Raw genomic sequence first — 26,808 nt, 5'->3', positions numbered from 1 at the left:
GACATTTCGGCTGAATCTGTAGCGCGAGCCCTTATATCAGGCTGGATATCGCGCTACGGAGTTCCCACTACAATCACCACTGATCGTGGTGCACAATTCGAATCCCACCTATTCCGGGAACTGTCCAAGATCCTCGGGATCACTCGCATTCGGACAACAAGCTATCACCCTGCTTCAAATGGGATGATAGAACGCTTCCATCGCCAATTGAAAGCTGCATTACGCGCTTACCCTGATCAACAGCGATGGAGCGAGTACATACCGGTCATCCTTCTTGGCTGTCGGGCATCAATCAAGGAGGACCTGGGATATTCCGCAGCCGAACTGGTCTATGGAGCACCTCTATCGTTGCCAGGTCAGATGCTGACCCCGATAGAGGATATATCAACTGACACAGCTCTATATGTCAACAGACTACGAGCTTATCTCAGTAAGCTACCGCCGATGCACCCTAGGGAACAGACCATTAAATCTTTGGTTCCGAAGGACATAGCGACATGGACTCACGTGTTTCTTAGAAAGGACGCAGTAAAAGCCCCCCCTAACTCCACCTTACACTGGCCCTTATCGCGTGCTTTCACGCACTGATAAAACTTTTATCCTAGACATTAGTGGTAAAAAAGAGACAGTATCGGTAGATAGGGTAAAAAGAGCCTTTCTGGACACATTAACACCTGAGCCACACATTCCTCCAACATACACACAGCATAATCATACACCTGAGGTAAATGTTCCACGTGAGAACAATTATGTGACCACTACACGTAGTGGTCGACGGGTACATTGGCCGAAGAGACTTTGCAAAACAGTGTATTTCTGTTGAAAAAGAACATTTTTTCTTCTCTCCTTTTTAGAACAGAACGTTTTGTGCAAATATTCCAACTTTTCACAGAAAAGTAAGAACATTTTTTTTTCTGCAAGAAAATAACCTAAAGAGACGGACATTTCTTATTGTATTTTTCTTTCTGCTATTTGTTATGCTACCTTTCTCTCTGTCGGCTTTCAGCCTAAGCAGGGGGTTATGTAGCAGACACAAATAGACCCCTTTTCTTCTCGCGCATTCGCTTCCTCTGAGTGAGTGATGAGGCGTTAAACTGTCCAATCTGAGGACTTGCACACGAATACAAATTAACCCCTAGGGACCAGACAGCTTCCGGTCCCAGAAGAAAACTCTCTCTTACGCTACCAGCCTTCGTCGGTGCTAGACGCCTGTTCTCTTCGCTGCTCCTACTAAAGGTATTGACGACAGCCGCGGGTTGTAACTACCTCGTAAGGCAGTGGAGACCCGACTCTACTTTCTTCCTTCAGTACGCTTTGCAAATAAACCTTTCCCTTGTTAAGTTGAAGAAGTTGTTTGTCATTGTTCATAGAATTGTGTTATTTTATTTTATTAGGGAAATTCCCTAAAAGTTGTCCGCATGCGCAAACTAATAGAAATATTGGAAAGTTTAAATAAATATTTTCCATTTCAACTTCTGTACGCGTTATTCATTCATCCAAACAAAGACGTTATAAACCATCCTTGGTGAATGATTATAATTTCTGGTTAATCTCAGTGTTATGGTCCCAATAGTTTAAGAGATTATTGGTTAAATATTTAAACACACAGGCATATTTTTTTTTTTTTTTTTTACACAGTGATCACCACTTATCAAGGCCCGGAAGCCACCCAGGGATAAGGGTTATTGCAAGTACATCACGTTAGTGAGGAGATTTTATGAAGTGTTTAATTAGGGGGGCGGTTCATTAGGAATTTGTTAACATTAGACTTGAAGACATCCAAGTTGTAGTCCGGAGGGAAGCAGGCAGACGGAACAGAGTTCCACAGGCGTGCAGTTCTAAGAAAGAAGCTTTGCTCATGAAATCCGCGTTTTGATTTAGGCACAGATATAGAGTGGGGGAAATTTTTCAAAGTGGATTCAGCTAGACGGGTGTTTTTCGTGAAAGATTGGCGAGGGGGGACCAGGGATTGCAGTTCAGACGAGCACCTGCCATGAAAATAACGATAAAACAAGGATAGGCTCGCAACGTCTCTTCTGTGGGAGAGGGGTTGCAGGGTAGAGAAAAGGGCATCCCCCACTAAAACACGAAGTCTATTTTGTACTCTGTCAAGGCATGATAGGCTGTTTTTGGCAGCTCCTGCCCAGATATGGCAACAGTATTCCCATCCTTGGCCGTACTTGGCTTTTATATGGATAGAGAATTGCATCAGTAGTGAGATATCTTCTGGAGCGGTAGAAGGATCCCACCATCTTTCCTGCGACCTTGGCAACAGACTTGATGTACGTGTTCCATTTCAGATCAGGAGTAAAGGTCAAACCCAGACGCTTGTCAAAACACGGGGCCTCACCCAGACGAGAGCCATCCATCACAATTGATGCCAGCTGGGGATCAGAGCGTTGATGATGTAAGGATAGGAGTTTGGTTTTGGATGCATTAAAGCTAACTAGCCACATCTTCCCCCACTGAACCACGCGCTCGAGATCAGAGGAGAGAGAATCCGAGAGAACTTCGTCATTTACAGCCTTTGATGTGTTGCCGTAGATGGTCGTGTCATCAGCATAGATGTCAACGAATGATTTAAGTATGTGTTTAGGGAGGTCATTGATGTAGATCAGGAAGACAGTTGGGCCCAGGATTGACCCCTGAGGGACTCCAGCATTTATATTGCAGGCCTTCGATTTTTGTCCATCTACCACTACTCTTATGAGCCTATCGGAGAGAAATGATTTAATGATTGAGAAAACATTTCCAGTTATACCGTAGCTGGAAATCTTGTGAAGCAGACCCTTATGCCATACTTTGTCGAAGGCCTTTGATATGTCAAGAGCAATTGCCCTAGAAAGGAAGCCCTTGTCAAGAGATTCACTAATCCTGTGGGATATAACCGTCAGCACATCTGCGGTAGATCTTGCAGAGCGGAAACCATATTGTGTGTCACTAAGAAGGTTATTCCTGCTGAGGTGGTTGACTATTTCTCTATTTAATATTGATTCCAGTAACTTACTCATAACACAGAGAAGACTTATTGGTCTGTATTGAGAGGGAGATGACTTATCACCTGAATTCTTAAATACAGGGCAAACTGATGAGGTCTTCCAGGGGGTCGGAAAGCACTTCTCCTTAAGGCAGCGCTTAAATAGTTTCGTAAGTATGGGAGCAAGTTCTGGTTGAAGCTTTTTTAACACTATAATTGGGATGCCATCAGGGCCAGTTGCTTTACTGGAATCTAGGTTTTTTATTAGCTTGGCGACCTCATGCACGGATATTTGTATGTTACCTAGCTTGTTCTGTGTTATAGGAGGAAATATGGGGAGTCTACTGTTTTATTTATATAGATGTTACTCCCTTGTAATGTCATCCAGTATGCACAAAAACAAAACAAAATGAGTGAAAATGTTCGTCTAGATCATTGGTCGCCAACTAATGGTTTTTACACAAAACCCTGGTATTCTGTGTAAAACCTTTTGAAATTTTTCGTAGAAAAATTGAGATATTATTCCTATTGTTATGCAACGTCAGATTTTAAACTGAAGAAAATCAAGGAGTTTTATTGATGGTATGATTTTTGAAGCTAAAACTAATTTAATGTTGATTTTAACACGAGCAGACAAGTATAGAGATGTGACATCATCCAGCCATTGTACAAACAAACACGACTTGTAAAGTGATGTTCAATACCGTACTTTGGGGTAATTGCGCCAAATCCGAGGGGAGGGGTAATTGCGCCAAACTAAAAAAAAAAGTGCTCTTTATATGTGTGGTTGCCAAAAAAGCACTTTTGGCTGGTTGGTGCAATTACCCCAAAGTACGATACTTATTATTGCTTTTTATCACCATAACTGTTGGTAATGACTAGATGTTTGCTAGTATAATCTATAAACATATCGTAGAAACGGCGAAAGAGATCTGTTCTAACAAGTGGCGCTATATGAATAATGATGTAACCATTTTATGACATCATCCACTATTATACTCAGTTATTATGAATGACGTCATCACTTTGTGACATTGTGTTTTGTAATGTTATTCAGTGTACACTGAGGCAAACTAACAAACATGCAGAAATAAAACAAGACCTTCGGGGTTTTGATAGTATATGTCAGTAGATTGATATACAGAGTGCGTCATAAGTAACGCCTTATTCTTAAGTGGGACAAAATTAAACCCCTTTTTTTATTTATTTATTTATTTATTTATTTGATTACTTTTCATTTTTTCGAATATGACTTCATATTTTTAACAAATAAAAGGGGCGTTCTGTATAAGGCAAATACCCAGAACAAAATCTATTCATACGAAAGTCGTCCCAAAAGTAAAGACTCTTATTTTCTAATCTAAAAAAAAATTGAAAAGCTACAAAGACGGGAGTGGTACCATTAAAACGAACCAGTTTTTGTGCTCCAGAATTTTTTTCCTACATAGTCACCACAATTCCCAATGCATTTTTGTTAGCGATGAACGATGGCTTCGCATGAGCATTCAGAGCCCGCTTTATTATACGGAATCATTCTAAAAGTAAAACCTTTTTTTTCACTGCAAAAGTTGAAGAGCTACAAGGACGGAAGTGGTGACATAAAAATGAGCGACCTTTTTTTATATCAGTATTTATTTTTCTAGTTATTTACCATTATTCTGAATGCACTATTGCCAGAAATTCAATGATGCATTTCCTTCTGACGCACGTCCATGACAGGGGTTGCTTCCTTAGAGTCTCACGCCGTCAATATCTGCAATAGATAATAGGTAATAAATGCATGAGTTCAGCCATCATAACAATGCAATTTTCAATCCCTTCTGATTTATTCGGGCAGAATAAAATATAGGAGGAATTACTTTGAAAACGTTCCTCGTAATTATAAGAAAAGAAGTAATTTTGTTTTATAAAGTTTATTCAACGAAAAGCAAACTAATATATTATTCATATCATAACTGGCTTCTTTCGTTTCATCGTCCGACCAGTTCTATAGTTTGAATAAATAGTTTCTTGGCGTTGAAAATCAGCTTGACATGGTGTGTTCAAGTTGTATCAGCGTGGCATCGGTCTTCACTCATCCATGTAATTTCTGAATATTTTTGATCTAAACTTTCTTCGAAGATAATGACCCAGCCTGTTTCGTCTCTTGGCCTCACGCCAACGACGTTTGTAATACCCATACCATTTAGTCTGTTTCTCATCTATAAATATAAGGAAATAATGTTTAGTCTTGGTGTTTGGAAGTGTTAGATGATAATTGCAAGGTACATTGAAAATACAAAGATTAGCAGGAACATGGAGATCATTGGCCATTAGAATGATTAAGAAACAAAGAGATGGAGAGAGTGAACTATAAACAAACTGTGGGAGAAAATCATAGCCATAAAGATATTAAATAATGTTGGTGGAAAGAGATAATGAAGATATCACGTTACAGACAAACAATAAGAAAAGTGCAGTGGAATGAGATAACAGAGGAGTTTTTTTTTTATCGGAAAAGGAAATCAAGACAAATTAGGAGCGAAGAATAAAGATCGTTTTGCCATTGTCAATCTCATGGATGAATGAATATTCGTAGTTTTCCAGACTCATGGAACATCCACGGATGTTGTCGTTGGATTCTGTCACTATTATAGACTACACACGCCCCTTACCACTCCCTCCAGGATCTGTAAAATTTAATTCTGACGTATATAGGAATTTAACAGATGAGGACATTAACGGCGGAGCCCCAATAACATGGACATATACGTTTTTATTGAAATCGCTCAAAACAAGGCATGAAGCCACTTGATGCAAGAACTAACAAGAATGAAAGATGATTATTGAAAAATAAGGACACACTCATTAGCTTTAGTCTTAAAAAGACTAACACTTTAAGTAAGAAGAAAAGAGTCAACAGATAGCGATTTCAACAAGAGAACTACCGGTGACACTGGAAAAAAAACCCCAGCGAAAATGGATGAATATATAAACAGTATGACGAAATAAATAAAGCAAAACATAAAAAAGATTAAGCGTTTCCATTTACGATATGCAACACAATGTTGATGTATGAGGATAGAGTCATAATACCGCGAATCTTAACAAAACAGAATTTTGAAAGAATTCTATATGGGCCATCCTTGAATCTCCAGAAAGAAGGCATTCACAAGAAGCTACAATTGTTTGCTGAAACTGAACCAGGATATTGAAAATCTAGTAAAATAATATAAAGGTTGTCAATTAGCTGCTAAAGCTCCACCGATGAGGACCAAACCGTGGCTGAAAACAGGCGTACTCTGGACACGTATTCATATAGATTATGTAGGGTCACTGAAGAACTAATATTATCTGTTATTCGCATATAGTTTTTCGAATTGATCTGAAATTTATAGATACTAACACCCAACAGCTTCGAACAATATAAAAGTGTTAAATTAAGTATTTAGTCGTTTTGGAGTACCAAAGACAATTGTACTTAAGGACTACTGTGAGTCGTTGGCACAAACACATCAAAACACCAACGTCCATCACTAGGTCCTATGGCGTTGCCGAAAGGTTTATTGATGCCTTCAAGAAAACATTGAAAAAGAATGACAATATTGACAGGGAAAAAATTGCATGCGGAAATTGCTAACCATTTATAGGATAACACTAAATCAAAATACTAACGCAAATTTATCACCGACGAAAATAATGTACGCAAAGAAGATACATTCAGTATTCGATAGGATATTACCAAGAAATAGAAAAAAAACACTGAAGGCAATACAGAGTATAAAACGTATAAGTATGGCGATAATGTTTGTTTTAGGAACTATCGGACAGGAAAGTGTTTTAAGGAGGACGGTATAGTCTAAGAACGAATTATGAAAATGGTCTATATAATAAAAGAAAATACATTTTTCCATAAAACCATAAATCAGTTGAAACCCTGATACATCGAAATAGTCGAAAACAATATTGAATTAGCAATTGAAGTGTTATATGATACTTTTCAGATTATTCCCCCTCATTAACAATGAAATACCGACGGAAGTAACATCAACGCCAAGAATTGCGGATTCCCCAACAACTAAAATGATACCAGTTCAAATTGTAAGGAGAAGTGAAAGAATAAAAAGAAAAGAGAATGAATGCTTGTGTTCAAACTAAAAAAAACAAACTAAATGTTAAAAGCAAAATTCTAGGGAAGAACTTTCCTCGGGAGATGTCAAAATAGAAAAACCTTGCACCCTTATAACTGTTAGTTCGTCATGAGAGACGACGACTTCGAAAAGATAATAAAGGAATAGTTTAACACATAAATTGGGGAAGACAAAAAGAAAAACACGCAGTGTGTCGGTGAAATATTCGTCCATACATACGCACCGACCTATATATATATATATATATATATATATATATATATATATATATATATATATATATATATATATATATATATATATATTGTAATGAAAGGATCGTTCTAAAAGTAAAACCTATTTTTTCACTGCAAAATTTGAAGTGCTACAAGGACCGCAGTGGTACCATCCAAATGAGTGACTTTTTGTATATCAGTATTTATTTTTCTACATGGTCACCACCATTCTGAATACACTTTTGCCTGGAATTCAATGATGCATCTTTGCTTCTGACGCACGTCCATGACAAGGGTCCATTTCTTTGTTTCGCACCGTCAATATCTGCAACAGAGAGCAAAAAAATATTAGGTTATAAATGCATGAGTTCAGTCATCATAGCAATGCAATTTGTAATCCCCTTGATCCATTCGGGGGAATAAAATATAGGTAGAATTACTTTGGAAATGTCCCTCGTAATTATAAGAAAAGAAGTAATTTTGTTTTATAAATTTTATTCAACGAAAAGCAAACTAAAATATTATTCACATCATAACTGACTTCTTTAGTTTCATCGCCCGAGCAGTTCTATAGTTTGAATAAATAGTTTCTTGGCGTTGAAAATCAGCTTGACATGGTGTGTTCAAGTTTTATAAGGGTTGTATCGGTTTTCACTCATTAATGTAATTTCTGAATATTTTTGGTCTAAACCTTCTTCGAAGATAAGGACGCAGCCTGTTTCGTCTCTTGATCTTACGACGAGGAGGTTTGTCTTGCCCATACGTTCTAGTCTCTTTCTCATCTATAAATATAAGGAAATAATGTTTAGTCTTCGTGTTTGGAAGTGTTAGATGATAATTGCAAGGTACATTGAAAATACAGAGATTAGGAGGAACGTGGAGATCATTCAGCATTTGAATGGTTAATGAAACAAAGAGATGGAGAATTAGAATGGCCGATGAGACAAACAGATAGAGAGAGTGAACTATAGACAAATTGTGAAAGAAAATCATATACATAGGAAGATTAAATAATATTGGCGGAAAGAGATAATGAAGATATCAAGTTACAAACAAACAATACGCGAACTGCAATGGAATGAGATAATAAACGAGTTTTCTTATTGGAAACTAGGAAAATCAAAGCAAACTAGGAGTTTTAGTGAGATTGTTTAAATGGAAAAAAGCGTATATATATATATATATATATATATATATATATATATATATATATATATATATCTACATCTATATATATAGTCATCCACATACAGTACTGTTTCGCTGTTTCACAGCTCATCAGTGCATCTGGACAAGCAACTACCTCAAGCCGGGATTGAAACCCGACCGCTCAAATGAAGGTCAGAGCTTTTAACCGTTGCGCTATTCGGCTGCTGCTATGCGGTTAGTGAATTAACAATGTTTTGACATTGTCCAATTACCTAAGTTCAAGGCCCTGTCGGTGGGGCATTAGAATACGCCGACTGCCCCCCCCTGCAGAGGGTAAAAGTCCTTCCATGGGGGTCCTGGATATGACCTTAAACTATATCCAGTGGTGAGGCCCCAGCTTGTGGTCTTTGGGGAGTGTGGAGCCACCCTTTAATTACCATTGCTCCCAGGTCCACTCTGACCCAGAGTGGTAGTACCTGTTAGGGTTCCAACTATGGGTTAAATAGAAACGGACGTGAAAACAACAAATATATTCTATTAAAATAACTTTTTTTTCAAAAGCTTTGGATTCGGCATTAAATAACCCGAAAAGGGTTGATATGCCGTAAAACAAAAACAAACAACCAACCAACCAACCAACCAACCAACCAACCTAAGATCAATCGGTTTATATAAAGCATCACTTAATACGCTAATGCTAATTTTTATATCACTTCCCAATATGCTCAAATATATATATATATATATATATATATATATATATATATATATATATAGTAATGTGATATATATATATATATATATATATATATATATATATATATATATATTTAGTAATTTGATTGATAATTTAAAAATCAAATTATAATTAAATTAAAAATCCGTTTCATAAGAAGGAACAACAACAAAATCAATTATTTGTACGATCGTTTCGGAAAACAGTGTTTTTATTGTAGTAGACATCAAGTTACGGACAATAATTATTACATATAGTTTTTTATCAAACAAGGTTTCCTCATCAGCCAATATTGTGAAGGGTTTTTATTAAATGTAAAAGACACCATAAATAAACCTAGCATTAAAAGTAAGGCAGATGTATCTGGAAAAAATTAAAATAAAGGTATGGATTTAAACTTGATAAGAAAATTGATATGGGTTAGAGATAGAAATAAAATAGAGTAAAATTATAAATATAAATTTGGTTTAAGTACAATATTATACATATATACATAAACAAATATATACATGCATATATATGAAAAAGTACACATATATATATATATACATATACATAAATATACATATCTATATATATAAAAATATAAAGTTGGTTCGTTCTAAACAAATAAAACCCTATTTCTAAGTTACCAATTTATTTGAAATTTTCAGACAACCCATCTTTAGAGTCGATGTATGTTTTTATGTTATTGAAATAAATTTACCTCGCGATTTATTAAAATTACAATATTAAATAAAATAAATATATTTTTTTTACTGCGAATCTGTTATGTTGATAAAACTGAACTTCCGGTTCGATTCATTTCACAGCCACGAATTGACGAAAGATTTTATTTTCTGTTAACTCGATAAGTAAAAAAAACTTACTCATGCAGAGAGTGATCCGTGCTGAAATAATAATGTTATTATTTAAAAAGCCATTCTTAACATGGGGAAGGGAGGGTGTTTTGTACCTATTCTGTACTTTAACCTTACAATTGAATAAAAACATATCATAAAACTTTAAACGTGGAAAACGATTTAAAAAAAATAGCGCGGATCACTCTCTGCATTAGGACAAACACACACACACACACACACACACAAAAATAATAATAATAATAATAATAATAATAATAATATTTTAAACTTTAAACTCATTTATGTACTTATGATTTTTAAATTTTATTTATGTAAAGGCTTCACTCATGAAACATTACGTTTTAATTGTTTAGTTTATTTTCACGGCATTGTTTACATAAAAAAGTTTGTTTTAACTTTTTCTAAACTGTTTCATTTTTACGACATGCCTCAACGTATTATAAACACCCTAACCCCCCATGTTAAAAAAAAAACGCCTTCCATAAACCTCGAAAGCCGTTCTTAACATCGGGAAGTTAGGGTGTTTATAATATGCTGGGGCGAGTCGTAAAATTAACGAAGTTGCTATCTATTATTTATTGCAAAAATTGCTTGAAATTTATTTATTTGACAAAAAAATTAAATTTTGGTATTCCTTGGGCGTTGAGTTCCATGGCGACCAGTAGAAAAAAATAATAGTCGCTCCCTTAGTCTCCCACCTCATCCCGCACGTAACATATTTTATTTACTGACGTTGCCGTAACTAAACGATTATCTGTCACATTTACAAACATTTATTTATTTATTTATTTATTTATTTATTTTGAAAAAGGTTTTACTTTTTATGAATATTAAAAGAAAAATGGGTACTCATGCAGAGAGTGATCCATGCTGAAATAATAACGTTATTATTTAAAAAGCCATTCTTAACATGGGGGGAGTGTTTTGTACCTATTCTGTACTTTAACCTTGCAATTGATTAAAAAAAACATGATTTAAAAAATAGCGCAGATCACTCTCTGCATTAGCACCGAAAAATGTTACTAAACATTTATTAATAATTTCTCACGTTTTACAAACATTTGATTTTAAATTTCTTTTTAAATGACGACTTTTATCGACTTTTTTTTAAATATCCCCCCACCCCAATGGTGTTTATTCCGAAATCCGTTGTTAACATGGAGAGGTTGGGGGTGTTTATTCTGAAAGCCGTTCTTAACATTTGTGGAGGTGGATCTAATGTAAAAAAAAATAAATAAATTAAAAAAAAAAACTAAATCATTTACTAATAACTTCTCACTTTTACAAATATTTTTTAATTTACATGCGCAGATGAACAAATTGTTGAATAGTGCGAAAACAAAACATTTAGGTCCACCTCCACAATTTTCTTTTTTAAATGACGACTTTTATTGATAAATAAATTTACTTCTCCGCAACTTTTATTGATAAATAAATCTACTTCTCTGCCACGGGCACTGAACCCCTCCTTTTTTTTTTAATAGTATTTTCGGGTGGGTATGCTGACAACAAATATCAGTTAAATTTTGCAAATAGCCACCCCCCACTCCAAAAGTGGTGTTTATTCCGGAAGCTGTTCTTAATATGAGGAGGTTGGGGAGGGGGGTGATTATGAGGTGGACCTAATCTAAAAAAAAAACAAAACAAGTTGTTTATGCGCACATAAGCAACTATTTTTTTATTAAATTTTTTTTTTAATTTTTAATTTAAAAATTAGTAAATTTCAATGAATAGAATAATAAATCATTTATCATTAATATGTGTTTTTGGTTTTGTGTTGAATGAAACTTTTTTTTTTCATTACAACAATGATGAACCAATTTAAATCTTCCGGCATGCGTTTAAGGGTTACGAAATTATCAATAAATCGTTTAGTTACTAAGCCAACGTCAGTAAATAAAAAAATGTTACGTGCGCATGCATTAGCCTTGACTGGGGGGGGGCTAAGGGAGCGACCATTTAATAATTATGCTGGTCGCCATGGAACTCAACGCCCAAGGAGTACCTAAAGTGGCACTTATGCACTTATGTTACCGTGCTATTTTTTAAAATAGTATTTTCCTGTTAAATTCAAATTTTACAATATGTTTTTCTTTTATTAATTTGTTAAGTGAAAGTACAGATAACCCGGTCGGTTTCTAATGCGAAGAAAATCTAGCCCCCCTCAAAAAGGGGTACTCTGGATAATAACAAAACATTAAAATTGCCTCAGTATCGAAAGATTTCTTCTCTACTGAACGAGGAAAAAAACGGTGAAGTGGAGTTCACCTTTTGTTTCTCTCCCCCTCTCTCAATATCTCTCTCTATCCATCTCTCCCTTTCCCTCTCTCAATCTATCTTTCTCTCTATATCACCCTCTCCATCTCTCTTTGAGCCCCTTTCTCTCTCTAACTCTATCTCTCTCCTTTCCTCTGTTTCATCCCTCTCTGTTTCTAACTCTCCCTCTCTCTCTGTTTATCTATCAATCCCTTTATCTCTCTATCTCCTTCTCTTTCTCTATTTTCCTCTCACTGTCTCTTTTCTATCTATATATCTTCCTCTCTATCTGTCCATCTCTAATCCCTCATCCTATTTTAGTCTCCTAAATTAATTACAGTGAATAAAGCATTGTCAAAACATGGATAAATTCTATTTTAGTCACCTAATTTACTGACTGTGAGAATAGAAGTTATTTGGAAATTACTGCTACCTTGAACAGCACCAGAAGTAACTGGTAAAACCTTTCTAATTAAATTGATTTTGGCAGCCATTTGATAACAAAATGACATAGCCTTAGCCCTTGCTGGATGAGGAATACCTGCGACTTTGCTGCCAAGTAGAAGAATTATTTATTCTACTTTAAAACATTCAATTTTTCAAAAATCTCATGTTCGACATCTCCAAAACATCCAATATGGGGAAAAATATTGCAGAAATGCAAACTTATTGTTTAGGATGAATGCACAATGGTACGCAAAAAATCACTTGAGGCTCTTGGTCGATCCTTGCAAGATTTGCGTGGCAATGTCAAACCATTTTGGAATGCAGTAATATTGCTTGCAAAAGATTTCAGACAAATGTTACCTGTTATTCTTACATCAACACCAGCAGATGAAATAAATGCTTGCCTCAAATACTCTACTTTTTTGTTCCATGTGAAGACATTAAACTTAACTCAAAATATGCATGTACAGTTGCAGACTGTTCGATCCGCACAAAAACTTTTGCGTCACTTGTGGGAAATTGGGTACGAAAAAGTGCCAGCTGATCAGAGTTAAGGGCAAAATTCTTTGACTTTTAACTTCTGTAATTTCTGTCATTTTATTTCATCAAAAGAATAGTTAGTTTAAAAGGTTTTTGCAGATATTCAAAATATAAGAATTCCATTTGACTGAGTGAATGAGCTATTCTTGCAGGTCAATACAAAGATGCCCATGAACTTAACGCTATAATTAAATGTAAAATTCCAAGTGAGGTAGTCAAATACAAATCCATCGACACTGTTGTGAAAGCAGATAAAGTGGTTAATTATCCAACAGTTATATTTGCCAGGGATGCCACCGCATGTATTGTAACTGAAATTTGGTGTACTAATTATCATGTTGTGAAATATAAACCAATCCAAGCTTTGCAATGGCACATAGCTTGCAGTAAAAAAAATAACAAACAATATCATAGAAACAGCAATCTTAACAGGACCTTTCACAGATGAATATATCTTCATTCCATGCATTACTATGATTCCACCGGATACATCATTACACTTTAGCAAATTGCACTTTCCAATTTTATTGTAATTTGCAATAACCATCAACAAAGCACAGGGAACAATCTTTACAATTGTGGGCCTTACAGTTACACACTGACTGTTTTTTCACATGGACAATTTATGTTACATATTCAAGAGTCACCAAACCGGAAAATCTCTATATCAGCTAAGAAAATGGAACAACAAAAACTGTGTACCCATGCAAAATGGAAATTTAAACCTATAAGAAACATGCTTTTTCTCATTTTGGAACTTTTTCCATTGCGCCAATTTGAGCCACAGCAACGCGTGGCAGGGTACAGCTAGTATATACATAAAAACATACGTACAAATATTTACCTTTTAATTTTTCGCCTTTTGAAATCAGGAACTATGGTTAAAGTACTCATATAGATGCTTGCTATAGCTTTTTAGCTTATGAAATGATAAATTTTCAAAAAGAACGCTTGTGTAATAATTTATTTCCGTTAGCGTACTTTTGATTAAAGGACGCCAAGGTTTAGAATTCGAAAGAAATTGGAGGATAATGTTATTTGTATAATTAATTAATGAAAGGGGGATAATTAGTCATATTTTTTTAATTAAAGAATGTAAGGGAGATAATTAGTCTAACTTAATTTATTACAGAATAATAAAAAATATTGTAATCTATTTTTACTAATAAGTAATTTTTAATGATTTAAGGTGGTTTATATTTATTAAATTTAAACCAACGTTTATGACTGCATGTGAAGATTAGTTCCTCTCTTGAATTTAATAGGGTGGTTGTATTTTTATATCTTCATATTTCAAAATTTGTAGGGTCTCTTTTGTACATAGTGCACAGAATTTATCTCCTGGTTTATATGGTTTGCAAGATTCAATTACTTGCCATTTCAACTTGAAAGAAATATTGTTATTCTTGAGTTGCCAAATATACTTGGATAGAGTAGTTTGATTTGACAGAGAGTTATTTCTAAAAGAATATTTGTGCATTGAAATTCTATGTTTTATTAGGACAGATTAATTTTCTTATCAAGTTTAAATCCATACCTTTATTTTAATTTTTTCCAGATACATCTGCCTTACTTAATTTCTCGGAGCCGTTTGATATCTACCTAGAATAGTGGGAGAAGTTTCTTAAAAAATTACTAGAACCGGTTATATGAGATAAGATGGAGTTACGAATCATTTGTGAGTAGCTAGATATGGCCTCAAAAGTGGGTCTTCGGAGATCTAGGTTTATTTATGGTGTCTTTTATATTTAATAAAAACCTTTCCCAATATTTGCTGATGAGGAAACCTTGTTTGATAAAAAACTATATGTAATAATTATTGTCCGTAACTTGATGTCTACCACAATAAAAACACTGTTTTCCAAAACGATCGTACAAATAATTGATTTTGGTGTTGTTCCTTCTTATGAAACGGATTTTAATTTAATTATAATTTGATTTTTAAATTATCAATCACATTACTAAGTATTAAATTAGCTCTAGGATATTTACCTATCAGGCTTATTATATATCTAAATTACAACGAGCACTTTTTCTTTCCCTGCATTTTAATTAAACTAGTAATTTTACTTATTAGATTAAAATACACTCTACTCTAGACTATTGTTCTAATCTCCTTTATATATATATATATATAGATATATATATATATATATATATATATATATATATATTGTAATGAAAAAGTCGAAATGAGTTTAAGCTTAGAAAGCTTTATTTAGAACGTTGCAGAGACTGTATGCGAACTCACGATGATTTAAAAGAAGGAAAATGAAAGAGAATGTTCAAGGGAAGTAATTCACTCCCGGGGAGCGAAAATAGATAAAGAAGTGCTCGCGTTTTAGGACATTCTCAGCTACTCAGGAAAATCTGAGGTTGCATGATTGCTTTGGAAGAAAGACTTAATCTCATGTACAAGTTTCTGCTTAAACTGAAAAAAAAAAGAATAAAAGTTCCAAGCTGGTAGTTTTCAATTAAATACTGATGAATTCTAGTAGAGCGTTGAAGCTTCATCCCATCAGTATCCTTTGAAGAATATTTCTGGCGATCCTCCGAGATGGGAGAGTGAGGAAGTGTAGGAATTAAGTTACAAGTGATGGAATTCTTGTAAGCACTTGGCAGATGATCCGAGGAGTTGGCCTACAGGGGTATATTCTGTAGCTGTCGGTTCTTTGGCTCAAGATCAATTTCTGCTTCCACACTGCTCGATCTGTCACCCAATAGAGATATGTGGCGTGACGACACAGCAATCGTCTCTCGCTAATTATTGAAGTGTACATGAACATAGTTAGGAACAACAACCTTGACTAGGGGCTCATATGTGCATACATGTCGCTTTAGGAGGACGGATTTATCGTTTGTTAGCCACGTAGGAATGGAAGCTCTAGTGGCTGAGTTCCTTTGAAAATTGAAGAGATGTTCGTGGGGAATGCAATTAGTGGAGCTGGAAAGCAATAAATTTCGTGGAGGACTACATCTAGTACTCTCTCCCTATTAGTTATAGGAAGCTTTATCCACCGTAAAACCACAGTTTGCAACATTATTTAATTGAATCTCTCAACTTGACAATTACCTTGAGGATTGAAGGCAGTTGTTTGATTGGTAGCAATACTTCCAGAAAGCAGAAATTTCTTTTAGTTCGTCCGACATAAAAGCCACCCAACGATCGGAGAGTATAAAAGAAGAATTCCAAACTTTAGAGAATAGGCTAATCATAAATTTCCAGACAGTTGCAACTGAAAAATCAGCACAGGGGAAAGCAAAAGAAAATAAGAATATCCATTAATTACAATCATAATATAGCGATTGCGATAATTTGAAGGTAATGATCCCTTGAAATCCACAATTATTCTCTCAAATGGTTTATTTGCTTTTATAAGAATTTGAAGTGGCCCGTTAAGGAACCTAGGTTTACATCTGAACAGACACTGCATGTTTTAATAACTACTCTCACATTTTCCATAGAATATGGCAGATTCTTGCTCCTAACGAAATGTAGCATTCTGGTTACTCCCGGGAAGCATAAGTCTGAGTGCAAAGAGTATAATGTCAAGAGAGCTAGTGGAGGAACAAATTTGAGACAAGCCATCTGCAGCTGCATTTCGTTTCCCAGGGCAGTAAGCAATATTGTACCGAAATCAGGCAAGTTCCAGCTTCCATCTCGTGATCTTCTTATCTTTAATTTTGCTCTTGCCTTTGGAGTCAAACATAAAAAATAGACTGATTTTTGATCAGTGATCAGCTTAAAATGTTTCCCAAACAGTAATTGTCGCCATTTTCAAATCGCTTTCACAATTGTGTTGGCCTATTTTTTTACCTGCAGAGTGCTTTTGCTCAGTAGAGGTTTAAGTTCTTGAATAGAAGACCACAGGCTTAGAGTTTTGAATCAAAGCAGCCAGCAATCGTGTGTTCCAAAGCATCCGTTTCGATGTCAAATGGAAGAGATGAGTTTATGGCTGCAAGGGACGATTCAGCAATTTCCTTTTTTTTTAGTATCTAAAGGCATCTGTTTGTTCCTTATTGAGGGGAAAGTTGGTAATCCTGGTTAAGGGGTGTAATTTCTCGGAGCCGTTTGATATCTACCTAGAATAGTGGGAGAAGTTTCTTAAAAAATTACTAGAACCGGTTATATGAGATAAGATGGAGTTACGAATCATTTGTGAGTAGCTAGATATGGCCTCAAAAGTGGGTCTTCGGAGATCTTTAGTAGGATATCTGGAAACCTCAGAAAAACTCATCAAAATAATTGTTATGATGAAAAATGTAATAAGCACAAACAGAGGAGAATGAGGTTCGGTAATAAACTTACAATGAGGAATACATGTGTCAATTCCTATAAGAAACAAGTTAGTAACTTCCTAATCAGAATAATTAGGAGACTTATCTGAGATAGAAAACCGCTCAGTTTCCCTGTAGTAAAATGGCTTCCTATGGAAAGGACTATGAAGAGCTGATCTTCTTCGCTTTCTGAAAATGAACCTCAGTACCAACAACAGCTTGATCAGAAGAATTCAATGGCAGGCATAGAACATGAGTTAGGAACCAGTTGGAACATGTGATGAGACAAAGAAAAGTTAAGACAGAGCAGCAAGATCTGTGCGATTAAAATGAGAATCCTAGTTAGCATTGATGAGCATTGAAATCACAAAAAATGTTCTAATATATCCGATGTTTGTGCATGTGCTTGTTTTTTTATTATTATGTGTAAGTTGTAAAATACATTTCGCGTTGACTTGGTCATTGCCACTGAAAGAATCGGTACGGATAGAAGAAGAAGAAGAAGAAGAAGAAGAAGAAGAAGAAGAAGAAGAAGAAGAAGAAGAAGAAGTGTTAATGCTGGAGTCCCTTTCTTCCTGATCTACATCAATCATCTCCCAAAACACATACTTAAATCATTTGTGGACATCTATGCTGATGACACGACCGTCTATGGCAACACATCTAAGGCCATAAATGACAAAGTTCTCTCTAATTCTCTCTGCTCTGATCTTGAGCGAGTGGTACAGTGGGGAAAGATGTGGCTGGTTACCTTTAATGCATCTAAAACCAAGCTCCTATCTTTACACTCTGATACTCATCTAGCATCAATTTAAATGGACGACTAGGGGAAGCTTCATGCTTTGATAAGCTTCTGGGTTTGACCTTTACTCCTGACCTGAAATGGAACACGTACATCAAGTCTATTGCCAAGATCGCTGGAAAAATGGTGGGATCCTTCTACCGCTCCAGAAAATATCTCACTGCTGACGCAATTCTCTACTTATATAAAAGCCAAGTACGTCCAAGGATGGAGTACTTTTGCCACATCTGGGCAGGAGCTGCTAAAAACACTCTATCCTGCCTTGACAGAGTACGAAATAGGCTTCATGGCTTAGTAGGGGATGCCCTTTTCTCTTCCCTGTAACCTCTCTCCGACAGGAGAGACGTTGCGAGCCTGTCTTTGTTTTATCGTTATTTCCATGGCAGGTGCTCGTCTGAGCTCCAATCCCTGGCCCCCCTCGCCGATCTTTCACGAAAAACACCCGTCTAGCTGAAACCAGTATCAAAAATTTCCCCCACTCTTTATTTGTGCCAAAACCAAAACGTAGATTCCATGAACAAAGCTTCTTTCTTAGAAGTGCACGCCTGTGGAACTCTGTTCTGTCTGCCTGTTTCCCACCTGACTACAACCTGGATGTCTTCAAGTCCAACATAAACAAATTCCTGATGAACCGCTCCTTAAGTAGACACTTTATCAAATCTCAACACTAACGTACTGTACACGCAATAACCCTTAGTGGTTTCCGGGCCTTGATAAGTGGTGACCACCTTGTAAAAAAAAAAAAAAAAGATTACAATGACGATGATGATGTAGAAGAAAGCGAAGAAGATGATGAAGAAGAAAAGCAAAAAAGAAGTTGGGGTCGGCATCGCAATGCATAATGTGTATTGAGAAAAAAGAATTAAAGACAGATGATATGAAATCTACTTACTGTATCTACATGGTTGTACCTCACCATTTTTTCCGTAACAAGAGACTTTGCATACACCGTTACAAGTTGCTCTAGAGAAAAGAAATAAGAATTATTTCAATCTTATGCAGACCAACGAAAATAATATTTTAAATTGAATCAGGATGGATCAACGAAATATTTATTTATTAATAGAATAAAAATCTCAAAGAACAAGGAAAATGCTATTTCACACTTGAGTTTTAGAAAACAATGAGAATACTATTTAAATTAGCAAAAGCTGATAAAACCTAGACTTTCTGTGAAGTAACTAAACAAGAATATTATAACCCGCTTAATTAGAATATCAAATAAAAATACATAAAATCAAAGACTGACTTCGTCATACTAATAAATTCAGACAGTAAAACTACAGCAGACAAACTAAGGAGTAGTGATAAAATAGGAAATTTAGATACAAGAAAGCACATATTTTACAAAATAATCATAAAACTGACTTCCAAACTAACGTCTTCGATGGAATCATTAACACCAGTAGAAAGTGCATTAGTATAATTACTTTAAAACTACAAGAAAGATTTAATTAAAAGACTAAAAAGCAATCATGCATTTTACGAATGAATGAATACAACGGAAACTATTAACAGGTTCTCCAAAATTAAACAAAATATTGTTCAATTTGATATTGTATACTATTATCTATATATATGAATTTCGCTGTTTTCCCCCTGACACTTGCGCGAGCCTTTTCAAGTCTCACACAAAAACACGCGTTCACATTTCAAGCTATATTACTTGTCATATACATACGCTCACACAAACATACGCGCCCACGTCCACACACATACATATATTCACGTTCGCATACATACACTGACATTCACGTGTATACACACACACACACACACGCTAACGTACACACATGTACTCACATACACGCACGGACAACGTCACTTTCCCTTTCAAAGGAAATCCACACATGCGCAAAAGACCAGCGGAAACACCTATAAAAGGAAGAGACAAGTTGTTTCTAACCCTTTTTTTCGGCCCAGCTTTCGAGCTGTTCGGTCTACGGACTTCCAGCATGCCTTTTCGGCATGCACGCGCACGCGTGTACCTCACACCACTTGCTACTATGTGGGACAAAAAGCTAACAGACCGTACGTAGACTTTATATGCTTTCTCTCTCCATGAACTGGATGGACATTCTCACTCTTTCTCTCTCTATCTACTACTGGTCCCTGAGAACACCTTCGCGTAGCTGACTGCTAACTGATGTAAACCCTCTATCCTTTTCTTTGTCTACACGATGGACTGTCATTTCTCATTCTATTACATTACTCATTTCTCTTCCCACGCGCAAACAAACGATAGCGACCCGACCTTGAGATGAACACACATTTCCTTTTCTTTCTACAACACCAGTCCCGCAACGAACGATGGGTACACCCGCGCGGACATGAACACGTGTTATATCTAAAACATTCATTCTTTCAACAGTAAATAAACGACACGATTATCTTATCCATCAATTGAGTCTTTGTTTCCTTCAATTCCATTCGTTTCATTATTCTTTTGTAACGGGATTGGGATTTATATATCCTAGTCCTCTACAAACGATGGTGACCCCTTTATTTTAAAATGAAATGGATGAGGTTGAACGAAACACTCATACACACACTCACTCTCTCTCTCTCTCTCTACGACAATAAACTTTTCTTCTCACCAGTAAACAACGAGAGATGCACGGCAAACTATACACTTTCCCTCTCACCAGCTTACTACGAGAGACGCATGCCAAACTTTCGACCTTCCTCTTCACCAGTGAACAGCGAGAGACGCACGCCAAACTAAACAAGTGTGGTACTCTTTTCTTTCATTTGTTTCTTTTATGAAAGAAATTCCTGTTCGTTTAATTCAATTTAACATGCCGTTCATTTCTTCGTCGAGACAATTCATTTTCCCTATTTTGCACCACCACCACAGAATGGTGACAACCGAACGCGAGACGAACAAGCATTGCTTCCTATGCCACAAGTCCACAACAAACTGGCGCTCGACTGACGCGAAACGAACAAGCATGGCACCCTTCCTTTTTGAAATTAATTGTTGTGAGTGAGACGCGTGTTTTATTTGATAAAGAAAAAAATCAACTTTTCAACAAAGAAAAACAATGAACCACTACCGACAAGGACCTCAACAAACTACAAGTACGAAACCATTTGTTAGACTCGGCAGAAAATAAACACGGAGCTGTCGACTTTATAGCGAATTTAAAAAAAAATTCGAGCCCGACAAACATTTTTCACGGTTTCCTGACATTATACTGCAACAAACTCGAGGAGCAAAATCACATAGGCCTATACACATTCTCTCCCGCACAGCAGACGCAACAACAAAGAAACAATTACAGGACATCTCCATCAACACATAGGAAGAAGTTGAATCAACAATACGAGTTGAGATGCACCATACACGCTGATAAACTCACAACTTGGAAGTTTCGTTGACAGCCGGCAACCGGACACTATCGTTCACCCACGAACGAATGCACAACAAACGCCCGTTCAGACAATGTATATCACTACCGCAGACTCACATGTGAAGATAACGGCAACCAAACACATTGTTCAACAAGAACGAATGCGCAACTAGCGCCCGTCCAAACAATGTACATACTACCGCAGACTCACATGCGAAGACAATGGCAACTGGACACACGACGTCGCCATGAAACAAAAAAATTTTCCTTCCAAACGAACAATTCACTTCTCTGTCCAAGCAACTCGTTGCACATGTCAGCACACAACAAAACCCAACCAAACAAATATCACCAAAAAAAAAAAAAAGAGTAAACGCATTTTCCACGCGTAAGTAAATACCTTTTTTTAACGAACACACTGCGTTTTTGACGTTTTTTTTTAAACAACCACACAAAAAAAAACAAAAAAAAACAGGACGAAAAATCAACTGCCGAAAACATTACTTACAAAAAAAAAAAATACATATATATATATATATATATATATATAAATATATATACACTGCATATATTTTTTTTTCCTAGGAGGGAGAGTATTGCGCGAGCCTTTTCAAGTCTCACACAAAAACACGCGTTCACATTTCAAGCTATATTACTTGTCATATACATATGCGCACACAAACATACGCGCCCACGTCCACACACATACATATATTCACGTTCGCGTACATACACTCACATTCACGTGTATACACACACACACACGCTAACGTACACACATGTACTCACATACACGCACGCATGGACAACGTCACTTCCCCTTTCAAAGGAAATCCACACATGCGCAAAAGACCAGCGGAAACACCTATAAAAGGAAGAGACAAGTTGTTTCTAACCCTTTTTTTCGGTCCAGCTTTCGAGTTGTTCGGTCACACGCGTACCTCACACCACTTGCTACTATGTGGGACAAAAAGCTAACAGACCGTACGTAGACTTTATACGTTTTCTCTCTCCATGAACTGATGGACATTCTCACTCTTTCTCTCTCTATCTACTACTGGTCCCTGAGAACACCTTCGCGTAGCTGACTGCTAACTGATGTAAACCCTCTATCCTTTTCTTTGTCTACACGATAGACTGCCATTTCTCGTTCCATTACATTACTCACTTCTCTTCCCACGCGCAAACAAACGATAGCGACCCGACCTTGAGAATAACACACATTTCCTTTTCTTTCTACAACACAAGTCCCGCAACGAACAATGGGTACACCCGCGCGGACATGAACACGTGTAATATCTAAAACATTCATTCTTTCAACAGTAAATAAACGACACGTTTATCATATCCATCAATGTAGTCTTTGTTTCCTTCAATTCCACTCGTTTCATTATTCTTTTGTAACGGCATTGGGATATATCCTATTCCTCTACACACTCCTGAGGATGAAATTAACATTGTTATAAAATGCAGAACTAGTTAGTTAAAACAAAACTGATGGACTTAGAGTAATCAAACGTGTTCAGTTGATGTGTCAGTAAGTAACTAGTAGATTACGCTTGTAGAGTAACCGACATATTTGGCATTTTTCCATTTTATATAATCTCACTAAAGCTCTTGATATAGACACTATATGATTGTATAGAGATGTCAGCTTTCTAATCTTAAAATATTTCAATGGACCTAAATTTGTAAACAATAGCCAATATTCTTATAATCGTTAAACAACAATTATCCATTAATTTATATATTTACTTATTTGTGTTCTTCTACAGTTGACATACATAGTTATAACCTACGAAAGTTCTGTGTACCTTTTATTTTATGGCTCTTCTTGTATTTATTAAATTATTACTATCATTATTACAAGTAATATTAGCAGTATTTTAATGATAATCATCATTCTTATCATTAGTATTATTATTATTTTAAGTAGTAATATCATAAATGTTGTTAAGATTATATTATTTTTTTAATAGCAGTAATAGTATCAGTATTATATATCAATGTATATGTGTGTGTGTGTGTGTGTGTGTGTGTGTGTGTGTGTGTGTGTGTGTGTGTGTGTGTGTGTGTGATATAGAATTATGTAACTGAATCCCCAGTCCAAGAATTCGAAATTAGGATCAAAATATATGAGAGGCGTTCTAAAAATAATATCTCCTATTTTTTATTACGTCTGAATCAATGTGAAGAAACTACAAATTGCATTGCTATAATGACAAAACTTATACATTCAGGACCAGACAATTTCATTTTGCTGTTGCGGGGCAGTGTGAAACTCTACAAAAAAGACTCCTGTCATGGGCAGTATTAGAAGAAGCCATGCGTCATTGAATAACCGAGAAAAGCACATTGAGACTGGTGCTATGTGAAAAAAAAATTCTGGTGCTATGTAAAATAAAAAAAATTTTGGTGCTTTGTGAAAAACAAATTATGGTGCTTTGTGAAAAAATACATTCTGGTGCTTTGTGAAAAAATAAATTATGGTGCTTTGTGAAAATATACATTATGGTGCTTTGCGAACAAATAAATTATGGTGCTTTGTGAACAAATAAATTATGGTGCTTTGTGAACAAATAAATTATGGTGCTTTGTGAACAAATAAATTATAGTGCTTTGTGAACAAATAAATTATGGTGCTTTGTGAACAAATAAATTATGGTGCTTTGTGAACAAATAAATTATGGTGCTTTGTGAACAAATAAATTATGGTGCTTTGTGAACAAATAAATTATGGTGCTTTGTGAACAAATAAATTATGGTGCTTTGTGAACAAATAAATTATGGTGCTTTGTGAACAAATAAATTATGGTGCTTTGTGAACAAATAAATTATGGTGCTTTGTGAACAAATAAATTATGGTGCTTTGTGAAAAAATACATTCTGGTGCTTTGTGAAAATATACATTCTGGTGCTTTGTGAACAAATAAATTTTGGTGCTTTGCGAAAAAATATATGCTGCTGCTTTGTAAAAAAATAAATTTTGGGGCTTTGTGAAAAAATACATTCTGGTGCTTTGTGAACAAATAAATTTTGGTGCTTTGTGAACAAATACATTCTGCTGCTTTGTAAAAAAATAAATTTTGGTGCTTTGTGAAAAAATACATTCTGGTGCTTAGTAAAAACAAATTATGGTGCTTTGTGAAAATATACATTCTGGTGCTTTGTGAACAAATAAATTTTGGTGCTTCGTGAAAAAATACATTCTGGTGCTTTGTGAACAAATAAATTTTATTGCTTTGTGAAAAAATACATTCTGGTGCTTTGTGAACAAATAAATTTTGGTGTTTTGTGAAAAAATACATCCTGGTGCTTAGTAAAAAAAAAATTATAGTGCTTTGTGAAAAATACATTCTGGTGCTTTGTAAAAAAAAAAATTGGTGCTTTGTGAAAAAATACATTCTGGTGCTTTTAGAAACAATAAATTTTGGTGCTTTGTGAACAAATACATTCTGCTGCTTTGTAAAAAGATAAATTTTGGTGCTTTGTGAAAAAAATACACTCTGGTGCTTAGTAAAAAAAGAATTATGGTGCTTTGTGAAAAAATACATGCTGCTGCTTTGTAAAAAAATAAATGTTGGTGCTTTGTGAAAAAATATATTCTGATGCTTTGTGAACAAATAAATTTTGGTGCTTTGTGAACAAATATATTCTGCTGCTTTGTAAAAACATAAATTTTGGTGCTTTTTGAAAACATACATTCTGGTGCTTAGTAAAAAAATAAATTTTGGTGCTTTGTGAAAAAAAAATTATGGTTCTTTGTAAAAAAATAAATTTTGGTGTTTTGTGAAAAAATACATTCTGGTGCTTGGTAAAAAAATACATTTTGGTGCTTTGTGAAAAAAAAAATTATGGTGCCTTCTGAAAAAATAAATTTTGGTGCATTGTGAAAAAATACGTTCTGGTGCTTTGTAAGAAAATACATTCTGGTGCTTTGTGAAAAAATACGTTCTGGTGCCTTGTGAAAAAAATTATGGTGCTTTGTAAAAAAATAAATTATGGTGCTTTGTGAACAAATAAATTATGGTGCTTTGTGAAAAAATAAATTTTTGTGCACTGTGAAAAAATACATTCTGGTGATTTGTGAAAAAATAAATTATGGTGCTTTGTGAAAAAATAAATTATGGTGCTTTGTGAAAAACAAATTCTTGTTCTACGTGAAAAAATAAATTATTGTGCCATGTGAAAAAATAAATTATGGTGCTTTTTGAAAAAATAAATTATGGTGCTTTGTGAAAAAATACATTCTGGTGCTTTGTGAAAAAATAAATTATGGTGCTTTGTGAAAATATACATTATGGTGCTTTGTGAAAAAATACATTATGGTGCTTTGTGAACAAATAGATTATGGTGCTTTGTGAACAAATAAATTATGGTGGTTTGTGAACAAATAAATTATGGTGCTTTGTGAACAAATAAATTATAGTGCTTTGTGAACAAATAAATTATGGTGCTTTGTGAACAAATAAATTATGGTGCTTTGTGAACAAATAAATTATGGTGCTTTGTGAACAAATAAATTATGGTGCTTTGTGAACAAATAAATTATGGTGCTTTGTGAACAAATAAATTATGGTGCTTTGTGAACAAATAAATTATGGTGCTTTGTGAAAAAATACATTCTGGTGCTTTGTGAAAATATACATTCTGGTGCTTTGTGAACAAATAAATTTTGGTGCTTTGCGAAAAAATATATGCTGCTGCTTTGTAAAAAAATAAATTTTGGGGCTTTGTGAAAAAATACATTCTGGTGCTTTGTGAACAAATAAATTTTGGTGCTTTGTGAACAAATACATTCTGCTGCTTTGTAAAAAAATAAATTTTGGTGCTTTGTGAAAAAATACATTCTGGTGCTTAGTAAAAACAAATTATGGTGCTTTGTGAAAATATACATTCTGGTGCTTTGTGAACAAATAAATTTTGGTGCTTCGTGAAAAAATACATTCTGGTGCTTTGTGAACAAATAAATTTTATTGCTTTGTGAAAAAATACAGTCTGGTGCTTTGTGAACAAATAAATTTTGGTGTTTTGTGAAAAAATACATCCTGGTGCTTAGTAA

The 26,808-nt window shown here is 35.1% G+C and overlaps 1 protein-coding gene across 2 annotated transcripts in view; it reads right to left on the bottom strand.

Moving 5' to 3' along the window:
- Window positions 1-4,874: 4,874 nt before the first annotated feature.
- Window positions 4,875-26,808, bottom strand: part of LOC145242734 (uncharacterized) — a 41,539-nt gene continuing 19,605 nt past the window's right edge. Inside the window, exons 4-5 of one of the 2 annotated variants that reach the window (XM_080105876.1) lie at window positions 19,286-19,356; window positions 4,875-5,178 (exon numbers count right to left, since the gene is read on the bottom strand). In XM_080105876.1, coding sequence (XP_079962002.1) covers window positions 5,048-5,178; window positions 19,286-19,356 — 202 coding nt within the window. In that variant the 3' untranslated portion in view covers window positions 4,875-5,047. Of the gene's footprint in view, window positions 5,179-7,800; window positions 8,105-19,285; window positions 19,357-26,808 lie in introns of those variants that run through there. The other variant, XM_080105877.1, reaches the window with a different exon arrangement.

The sequence above is a fragment of the Euprymna scolopes genome, chromosome 21 (genome assembly GCF_053919585.1).
Source record: "Euprymna scolopes isolate OS-2025 chromosome 21, ASM5391958v1, whole genome shotgun sequence".
Taxonomy (NCBI): Eukaryota; Metazoa; Mollusca; class Cephalopoda; order Sepiida; family Sepiolidae; genus Euprymna; species Euprymna scolopes.
The sequence above is the reverse complement of the archived record's forward strand: the minus strand, read 5'-3'. Positions and strand labels throughout refer to the sequence as shown.